At 42.1% G+C, this 10,601-nt stretch overlaps 1 protein-coding gene across 5 annotated transcripts in view; it reads left to right on the plus strand.

Moving 5' to 3' along the window:
* The window catches only part of LOC105474352 (transcription factor CP2), an 83,341-nt gene extending 79,228 nt beyond the window's left edge, over nucleotides 1-4,113 (plus strand). For 3 of the 5 annotated variants that reach the window (XM_011728947.2, XM_011728951.2, XM_011728949.2), the window contains 2 exons: nucleotides 1,454-1,505; nucleotides 2,295-4,113. In XM_011728947.2, the coding sequence (XP_011727249.2) occupies nucleotides 1,454-1,505; nucleotides 2,295-2,329 (87 nt within the window). In that variant the 3' untranslated portion in view covers nucleotides 2,330-4,113. Of the gene's footprint in view, nucleotides 1-1,453; nucleotides 1,506-2,291 lie in introns of all 5 variants that reach the window. The other 2 variants (XM_011728946.2, XM_011728948.2) reach the window with 1 other exon arrangement.
* The last annotated feature ends 6,488 nt before the right edge of the window (nucleotides 4,114-10,601 follow it).

The following is a 10,601-nucleotide window of genomic DNA, read 5'->3' on the forward strand; positions in this document are numbered from 1 at the left end:
GGTCAGAAGTTCAAGACCAGCCTAGCCAAGATGGTGAAACCCCATCTCTACTAAAAATACAAAAATTAGCTGGGCATGGTGGCAGGTGCCTATAATCCCAGCTACTTGGGAGGCTGAGGCAGAGAATTGCTTGAACCCAAGAGGCAGAGGTTGCAGTCAGCCGAGATTGTGCCACCACACTCTAGCCTGGGTGACAGAGCGAGACTCCATCCAAAAAAAAAAAAAAAAGGCCAGGCGCAGTGGCTCATACCTGTAATCCCAGCACTTTGGGAGGCCGAGGCAGGCGGATCACCTGAGGTCGAGAGTTTGAAACCAGACTGGCCAACATGGAGAAACCCCATCTCTACTAAAAATACAAAATTAGTTGGGTGTGGTGGCACGTGCTTGTAATCCCAGCTACCCAGGAGGCTGAGGCAGGAGGATCCCTTGAACCCAGGAGGTGGAGGTTGTGGTGAGCCGAGATGGGGCCATTGCACTCCAGCCTGGGCAACAAGAGTGAAACTCCGTCTCAGAAAAAAAAAAAAAAAAAAAAATTAAGAATAATATTATTACAGGTATATCTATGAATGAGTTGGATGAAATTGTTTCAGTCCCTAGTCGTACCTTTGCACATAATTATTTCCTTTGTAGGTGAATACTGCCTATTGATTGCTAGAATGACATAGGATTTCAGCATCAATTCCATTCTGTTTTTCACCTCTAGATATTATTGCTGAGGGACTTGAGTCACATAAATTGATAGATAGGAATGGATGGAATTTTGTAATGATAATGTCATTAGATTATACTTCAGAATTATATACCAGAAATTACATAGTGATATTATCAAAAAATCATTTGGAATCCTTTATCACATGACAATTTGTGATTAGGTTACTCTTTAATTCTGGTGAAAGGAAAGAGTTAGAAACCATGTGGCTCATAAAAGGGTCTGTTGCCTAGTTTAATATTAGAGTTCACCTTTGCTATTCCACTTTGCCACCTGAAGCTTTCACATCATGGGCCAGCGCACCTTATTAGGATCCTGGGAGGGTGAAACTCATGCCTTTATCTTGTAAAATGGGAGAAGGGAGTTTGAGAAGGGACAGTGAGGAAGGAAAATTAAAGAGGTTTTAGGAAAGAGCACATATGGGAGTTGAAGACATGGAAGTCAGTTCTCCTGTATGCGTATATTAGTGTCTGTGTGCTCCTTGGAGAGTCTTGGGGTTAACCCAGGGAAATGCATACCAGGCTTTAAGACAACTGTTCTAATCTGCTTAGTTTTTTAATATTTAAAAACCAAACAGGGGAGGGGAGGAAAAAACTTTTACAATCCTAGATACTCAAGAAATACATTATTTGAGACCTGTAAAGCCTCCCATCTAAATCCCGCTGGATGTAGTCCTTAGGGACACAGGAATATAAAGGGATTATTTTTCATTTAAATAATCACAAATTTTCTTGCTTTTTTCAGATGATACAGAACTTTCAGGAAGAAGCATGTTTTGTTCTGGACACAATGAAAGGTAATAGTAAGACAAACATCTTTCTCTAAGTAGTTTCACAGCTTTACTACTAGTAGGCAAAGTACATACTTCTTTGAGGAGAGATAGGGAAAGTAACCATATTTGGGTAAAGAAAGTGACAGTATTAGAGATTGTTCCTTTTTGTAAGTCGGCCTTTTTTTTTTTTTTTTTTTTTTTTTTGAGACAGAGTTTTGATCTGTTGCCCAGGCTGGAGTGCAGTGGCACGATCTCGGCTCACTGCAACCTTCACCTCCCGAGTTCAAGTGATTCTCTTCCCTCAGCCTCCCAAGTAACTGGGATTACAGGCACATGCCACCTTGTCTGGCTAATTTTTGTATTTTTAGTAGAGACAGGGTTTCACCATGTTGGCCAGGCTGGTCTCTAACTCCTGACCTCAAGTGATCCACCCACCTCGGACTCCCAAAGTGCTGGGATTACAGGCATGAGCCACCGTGCCTGGCCCGGCTTTTTGCCATTCTCTTCCATCTTCCATTGCAGATGAGGAAATTGAGGCATGTTGTTTTTGTAATGCATATTTATTATAAGGAATCTGTGCTAATGAGTAAGTATGCTGCTGTTTGTCCTGCTCTTTTTTTTCCCCTTTCTCTTTTTTTTTTAAGACGGAATTTCACTCTTGTTGCCCAAGCTAGAGTGCAATGGCGTGATCTCGGCTCACTGCAACCTCCACCTCCCTTTTTTCCCCTTCTCACAAGAATCTTACCATACTTGTTTCTCCTGCTGTGTTTTGGAGGTGACTAAAGATGATTCGCTCTCTCTTTTTAACAGCAGAAACCAACGATAGCTATCATATTATACTGAAGTAGGAGTGCGGTGTTTCGTGCCCAGTGGCTGCTGCTTCCTTCACCTCTGAAAATGGCCCTCTCAAAGGGGGATATGAATGGAGATTTGAAGGTCTGCAAGAACCTGACTCATCTGACTATGTGTGGAGGAGTCCAGGCCATGGAGGCAGAATCCTGGTCCTTTGTGTTGGCCCAAGCTCTTGTGGCACACACAGATTACTGTCCAACATGCAGTTCTGCAGCTGTTTCTTAGTTAAAATTTCTGGACTTGTTGTTGTGGAATATCAGTAGAAACTCTACATAATTTAGAGTGTATGTAGAGCATAATGATGATGGGAATTGTGTGATGTTTAACAGGAAGATCTTAAATTTTGTGATATGGAGCCATGTAATTTTTTTCTTATATAAAAATGGGTATCTATATTCATAAGACTAGATCTTCAATCTCTTTGTACTGGTCTCAAATGTACTGGTATCTCTGCTTTTTGCCATAGTTTGTCCCTGAAAACTTTATCAGTGAGGAGAAATACAGAGACAGAATTTTCCTTTTGTTTCCCCTGTAATACCACAACTAATATTTTCAGCTAACATCTATTGACCAGGCAGTGTGATAAATTTTTTGAATGACCGACCATCTTGTTTAACCCCCTAATCACACTGTCTGAAGTAGGTGCTATAGTGACCCCCAACCGAAGCTGAGGAAATGGAGACACACAGTGGCTAAGTAGCTTGCTAGGTGCCAGGAGCTGGCAGGCAGTGATGCTGAAATCCAAACCAGGCAACCTGGCCCTCCTTATTCACCTCCTCATACCACCAATGCCCCTTTATAACCTGTGTTCACTTCACTTATTACTGTGGCCCTTCTGGTAACTAGGACATAACACTGAGTATGAACTGAGGAATTAACCACTGAAAGAGACAAAGCACACCTAAATAATAATGAACAAATCAAGACCTACAAAAAATGAACACATATATGCTTTTTAATTGTCATTAGTTATCGGAATCAAAGAATTTGAGGTGGTGACAACTGGGGATTATCTGTAACTCCCCAAATTTACTGTTCTTGAATGACATTCTCAAACTATTTATTAATGAGTTAGTCTCATCCCTGCTTTCTGTTTCCTCTCTCTGCATCTTCTCTTGGTATAGGAAGTTATTTTACTCATGCTGTGTTTTTTAATATAAGCTTTACAAAAAAAGATGCATTCCCTTCCTGTTCACACTCTTACCACGTTTTTGTTCTTCCTTAAGAATGATTGTGTGGGCCGGGCGCGGTGGCTCAAGCCTGTAATCCCAGCACTTTGGGAGGCCGAGACGGGCGGATCACGAGGTCAGGAGATCGAGACCATCCTGGCTAACACGGTGAAACCCCGTCTCTACTAAAAAATACAAAAAACTAGCCGGGTGAGGTGGCGGGCGCCTGTAGTCCCAGCTACTCGGGAGGCTGAGGCAGGAGAATGGCGTAAACCCGGGAGGCGGAGCTTGCAGTGAGCCGAGATCGCGCCACTGCACTCCAGCCTGGGTGACAGAGCCAGACTCCGTCTCAAAAAAAAAAAAAAAAAAAGAATGATTGTGTGTGTGTGTAAGTGTAACATCATGGGTTTTCTTTCTTCACTTGTAAAGTTTTATCTGGAAATACTTTTACAGGTTATGTTGAGGTAAACAAAGATAATGTTTTAAGATCGTGTATTGGATTTGGATTTGTGTGTGTGTGTGCGCGTGTGTGTGTGTGTTTAAAGCATTTGATAAGGTTTAAATGTTTTTTATACAGAGATTTTTGTTCATTAAACTCAGTCTGCATCATGGTCTAATTTCTCTTGGTTTGAAACAAATTGAAAACTTTGAAACCAGAAAATTAAGTCAATGACTTGTTTAAAACTTACCTGAGCAACTTGTTATATTACGCCAAAATGCTTTTTAGTGAATGATTACCAGATGTCTCCATTTTGAGGAGGAGACATTTCTGGTTGTCATATATATTCCTAGTACTGGTACTCAACTTCAGTTCTTTCCTCAGCAGGCTGCTATTGGTTTTTATTTATTTATTTATTTATTTTTTGTATGTCTAGGTGTTTGGGTAGGAAAGTTGGACTAGATGCCTTTTTTTTTTTTTTTTTTTTTTTTTTTTTTTTAATATAGAAATGAAGCTGGGCACGGTGGCTCATGTCTGTAATCCCAACACTTTGGGAGGCTGAGGCAGGCAGATCACTTGAGGCCAGAAGATCAAGACCAGCCTGGCCAACATGGTGAAACCCCATCTCTACTAAAAATACAAAATTAGCCAGGCATGGTGGCACACATCTGTAATCCCAGCTACTTGGGAGTCTAAGACATGAGAATTGCTTAAACCTGGGAGGTGGGGTTGCAATGAGCTGAGATCAGGCTGCTGCACTCCAGCCTGGGTGACAGAGCAAGACTCTGTCTCAAAACAAAATTTTTTTTTAAATAAAATAAAATATATAAATGAGGTCTCACTATGTTGCCTGCCAGGCTGGTCTTGAACTCCTGGGCTCAAGTGATCCTCCTGTCTCATCTTCCAAAGTGCTAGGAGTACAGGTGTGAGCCACCGTGCCTGGCCAAGACTAGGTGACTTTTTTGTTTTGAGACAGAGTCTCACTCTGTTGCCCAGGCTGGAGTTAAATGGCCTGATCTCGGCTTACTGCAACCTCCGCCTCCCGGGTTCAAGCGATTCTTCTGCCTCAGCCTCCTAAGTAGCTGGGACTACAGGTGCAGACCATCATGCCAGGCTAATTTTTCTATTTTTGGTAGAGACAGGGTTTTACTATGTTGGCCAGGCTGGTCTTGAACTCCTAACCTTGTGATCCACCCACCTTGGCCTCCCAAAGTGCTGGGATTACAGACTTGAGCCACCGCACCTGGCCCAAGGGTAGGTGACTTTTAAGGTTTCTTCCAAATCTGTGCATTTGTGACTCTTACTGCAAATGATGCATAAAATTATATATATAATTTTATATATATATAAATATATATATAATTATATATATTTATATATTTATATATATATAAATTTTATATATTTATATATATATAAAATTATATATATATATAGATAAGGCACAGTTGTTCATGCCTGTAAGCCCAGCACTTTGGGAGGCCAAAATGGGAAGATCACTTTAGGCCAGGTCAGGAGTTCAAGACCAGCCTGGGCAGCAAAGTGAGACTCCCCCCCGCCATTTGTACAAAAAGTTAAAAAAATTAGCCAGGCATGGCAGTGATTACTTGAGCCCAGGGTTGGAGGCTGCAGTGAGCTGTGAATCATGCCACTACACTATAGCCTAAGTGATGAAGTGAGACCCCCATCAAAGAAAACAAAACAAGAATTGTATCTCCCTCTGTCACCCAGGCTGGAGTGCAGTGCCACAGTTATAGCTCACTGCAGCCTCAAACTCCCAGGCTCAAGTGATCCTCCTGCCTCAGCCTCCCAAGTAGCTAGGATTACAGGCACACACCACGAAGCCCTGCTAATGTTTTTTTTTTTTTTTTTTTTTTTTTTTGTAGAGACAGGGTCTTACCTTGTTGCCCAAGCTGGTCTTGAACTCCTGGCCTCAAGCAGTCCTCCTGCCTTGGCCTCCCAAAGTGTTGAGATTACAGGCATGAGCCACCATGCCTGGCCTTCATTAATATATTGAGTATAAATTACACTTAACTATTTTTACCTGAAGTCAGGGTTTTTTAGAGTAGTCTTCAAATTTATGGAAATGAACTTATACAACTTTGTAATTATAGATCCTTAAATTTACCAGAAAAATCTCTTAGGCTTTCTTTTTTTTTTTTTTTTTTTCTTTTTTTTTTTCTTTTTTTTTTTCTTTTTTATTTTTTTTTAAATTTATTTATTATTATACTTTAAGTTGTAGGGTACATGTGCATAACGTGCAGGTTTGTTACATATGTATACTTGTGCCATGTTGGTGTGCTGCACCCATCAACTCATCATTTACATCAGGTATAACTCCCAATGCAATCCCTCCCCCTCCCTTAGGCTTTCTTTAGCTACAAAAAAAAATTTTTATTGTGCCAGTGATGTATAATTGGTAAGAACTGGCATAGTGATAGAACATTGTAATTATTCAGTTTGCTTTAAAACATTGCATATGTTCACTAATAATCCTTTCAATTAAGTGAAAATTTTATACTAGCTTTTTCATTATGAAAGTAATACACAAAATGATAAATTCAAACTATAAAGAATAGTATCGTATAACTTTACCCCCTTACCTCTTAGTCCCACTCTGTAGAGGTAATCATTGCAAAGAATTTCCCCCGTCACATGCGCACGTGCGCGCACGTGCACACACACACACACAGACACTCAGATGGGCTCATGTTATGCTAATGACCTGCAATTTGATTTCTGTATTTAGCATATCTTGAATATCTTACTATATTAGAATTTTTAGTTCTACATCATTCTTTTTAAAAACCGCTTATTCTGTATGGATGCCATTTAGGTCACATATATTTGAAGATGCATCTTTTTGTGTGTGTGTGTGTGTCACCCAGGCTGGAGCACAGTGGCACCATCTCAGGTCATTGCAGCCTCTGCCTCCCAGGCTCAAGCGATCCTCCCACCTTAGCCTCCCAAGTAGCTGGGGCTACAGGTGTGTGCCACCACACTTAGCTAATTTTGTATGTTTTTGTAGAGACAGGGTCTCCCTATATTGCCCATACTGGTCTTGACCTCCTAGGCTCAAGCATCCTCCTGCCTCAGCCTCCCAAAATGCTGGGATTATAAGTGTGAGCCACCCACCATACCGGCCTAGGCCCTTTAGAGAAGAGGGCCTAGGCCCTTTAGAGAAGAGGCATAGCATCCTATTTGACTTACCATTGCCTGTACTCCCTTGAAGTATAATAGGTTTCATGTAGAAAAAGCTGCTGTATAGCCCAGCTAATTTTTATATTTTTAGTAGAGAAATATATTTTTATATTTCACCGGGTTGGCCAAGCTGGTCTCAAACTTCTGACCTCAAGTGATCCACCAGCCTTGACCTCCCGAAGTGTTGGGATTACAGGCATGAGCCACTGCGCCCAGCCTAATTGATAATTAAAAGGGAGTTATTGGGAAATATTAATAAAAGGGGAGGGGAGTCATTGCAGGACTCTAAGGAGTGAGTAGTCACTACCTGAAATGTGGCCGTTAACTTATAAGATTGACTGTACAATGTTATGGCCCAATGAGAACGTTTGGCAACGTAAGTGATTTATTTAAAAAGCCATATAAAGGGAGGAAACATGGCCGGGCGCAGTGGCTCACGCCTGTAATCCTAATGCTTTGGGAGGCTGAGGCAGGCAGATCACCTGAAGTCAGGAGTTCAAAATCAACCTGGCCAACATGGTGAAACCCTGTCTCTGCTAAAAATACAAAAAAATAATTAGCCAGGTGTGGTGGCGCATGCCTGTAATCCCAGCTACTCTGGAGGCTGGATCACAAGAATTGCTTGAACCTGGGAGGCGGAGGTTGCAGTGAGCCAAGGTTGCGCCACTGCACTCCAGCCTGTACGAGAGAGACAGAGACAGAGAGAGAGAAGAGAGGAGAGAGAGAGAGAAAAATGAACTCTATTTAAAAAAAAATTTTTTTTTAAGACAACCCAAGACGTGACAAAAAAGTAAGGTCCACATGAAGGGGCAGAAGTTCTGATTCCTGGAAGTCCAGGTACTGGGTATGTTGTGAGGGCAGAGTATGATCTCTGAGTTGGAGGTTCCGCGGGAAGCTTGGCAAGTAAAGAAGGTGTGGGATAATGGCACCAACCATTTCTAATGTATGCATAATGGAGGAGTGTTCTCAAAATCCTGTGTATCCCCAGATATTCTGAGAAAGTGTTTTGTATAGTTCAAATCTACTGCAGAGATTTGAACTGTCTTGCAAATCACCATGAAGGGCTGAACAGAACTTCGGTATTCAGTCTTGAAAGCAATTTAGAGTCCAAATGTTTGAAGTCAGGATTGAGCCTCTCCCTCTTATAGCTTTTTTCTCCGGCCAAACCTAACAATTCCAGATTTTTGGGGACTGGAGAACTGAAATTGAACCATTTTATCGTTTTCCTGAGTCATTGGTCTGCTGCTTTGGTCAGGGATGGTTCCTCTACAGGAATTTGATCTGTTATGACCCCCATGGGTCTTATGAGAACTCCAGTCTCACTGGGAATGGCACGATTGTCCCACCTAGCTGCCTCATTTATATGTATTTCTCTTTTTTTCTTTTTTTCCTTTTTTTTTTTTTTTTGAGACAGAGTCTCTGTCATCCAGGCTGGAGTGCAGTGGCGCTACCTCGGCTCACTGCAACCTCTGCCTCCTGGGTTCAAGCGATCCTCCTGCCTCAGCCTCCTGAGTAGCTGGGATTACAGGTATGTGCCACCATGCCCAGCTAATTTTTATATTTTTAGTAGAGACGGGGTTTCACTAGGTTGGCCATGCTGGTCTCAAACTTCTGACCTCAAGTGATCCACCAGTCTTGACCTCCCAAAGTGTTGGGATTACAGGCATGAGCCACTGTGCCCAGCCTTTCTTTCTTTCTTAGCTTCTTTTTTTGTTTTTATTTTTAAGAGTCAGGGTCCTGCTCTGTTGCCCAGGCTGTGGTGTGATCATAGCACACTGCAGCCTTGAACTCCTGGGCTCAAGTGATCCTCTCCCCTCAGTCTCTGGAGTAGGTAGGACTACAGGCACATGCCACAACACCCAGCTAATTTGTTTTGTTTTGTTTGAGGCAGGATCTCACTTTGTTGCCTAGGCTGGAGGGCAGTGGCACCATCACAGCTTGCTGCAGCCTTGACCTCCTGGGCTCAAGCAATTCTCCCACCTCAGCCCATCCAAAGTGCTGGGATTACAGGAATGTGCCACTGTGCCCAGCCCTAATATTTATTTTTCGTAGAGACAGGATCTTACCATGTGGCCCTTGCTGATCTGAACTCCTGGCTTCAAGTGAGCCTCCCACCTTGGCCTTCCAAAGTACTGGGATTATAGGCATGAGCCACCACACCCAGCCTATATACTATTTCATTAGGAATAATCCTACATCATTCTGCTTCTCCTGTAAATGCTCTGTTTTCTTTAGTTGTGAGTTAAGGCTTTCCCTGCTAGAATGCTTACTTTTAGTTTGTGATTAATTTTTGTTTCATTATACCAACTCCAAAACTTAGATGAGGAAGAATATCCTACCACTGCAAAATGGAGTGAGTTAGGAAAGATACCCTTTGTGACATGGGAGTAATGTCACCAGCACTGTTTTTTCTGCAGACTTTATTTCTCCTTCCTGCTTCTTTCAGTGACCTTGTATTTTATCTTCAACCTTGAACTTTCATCTATTTCCACTTCTTCCTTATTTTCACATATTTCTTCACACATTCTCTATAGCATTTCCCCTGTAATGTTCCTTGTGAACATAGGCCTAAGCTAAAATCTATCTTGCTTGAAAATTTCTTTTTTTTTTTTTTTTCGAGACAGGGTCTTGCTCTGTCACTCAGACTGGAGTGCAATGGCGCGATCTCAGCTTACTGCAACCTCCGCCTCCCGGGTTCAAGTGATTCTCCTGCCTCAGACTCCCAAGTAGCTGAGATTACAGGTGCCCACCATCATGGTTGGCTAATTTTTGTATTTTTAGTAGAGACAGGGTTTCACCATATTGGCCAGGCTGGTCTCGAACTCCTGACCTTGTGATCCACCCACCTCGGCTTTCCAAAGTGCTGGGATTCCAGGCGTGAGCCACCGTGCCTGGCCGAAAATTTCAAGTAGGCTTAGCATTTGTATTTTCAAATTGAGACACTGAAAAGTTGTATATGAATTAAAGTTTTCAATTGGATTAATATCAATTATAAGGGAACTTGCTGTTTAAAATAATATAGGCCGAGCGCTGTGGCTCACGCCTGTAATCCCAACACTTTGGGAGGCCAAGGCGGGCGGATCACGAGGTCAGGAGATCAAGACCATTCTGGCTAACACGGTGATACCCCATCTCTAATACAAATACAGAAAAAATAGCCGGGCGTGGTGGTGGGCTCCTGTAGTCCCAGCTACTGGGGAGGCTGAGACAGGAGAATTGCTTGAACCCAGGAGGCGGAGCTTGCAGTGAGCCGAGATTGTGCCACTGCACTCCAGCCTGGGCAACAGGGTGAGACTCCATCTCAAAAAAATAAATATAAAAATAAAAATAAATAATATTATTGTATTGTTGTCTTATTGTACTATTTTTTACTGATATGCTATTTTGGGACATGAGTTTTAACTGGTTTACCTATTATGCGAATCTGTTTTCATATGTTAGATTTGTTTAAGATGAGGT

The sequence above is a fragment of the Macaca nemestrina genome, chromosome 10 (genome assembly GCF_043159975.1).
Source record: "Macaca nemestrina isolate mMacNem1 chromosome 10, mMacNem.hap1, whole genome shotgun sequence".
NCBI classification, from domain to species: domain Eukaryota; kingdom Metazoa; phylum Chordata; class Mammalia; order Primates; family Cercopithecidae; genus Macaca; species Macaca nemestrina.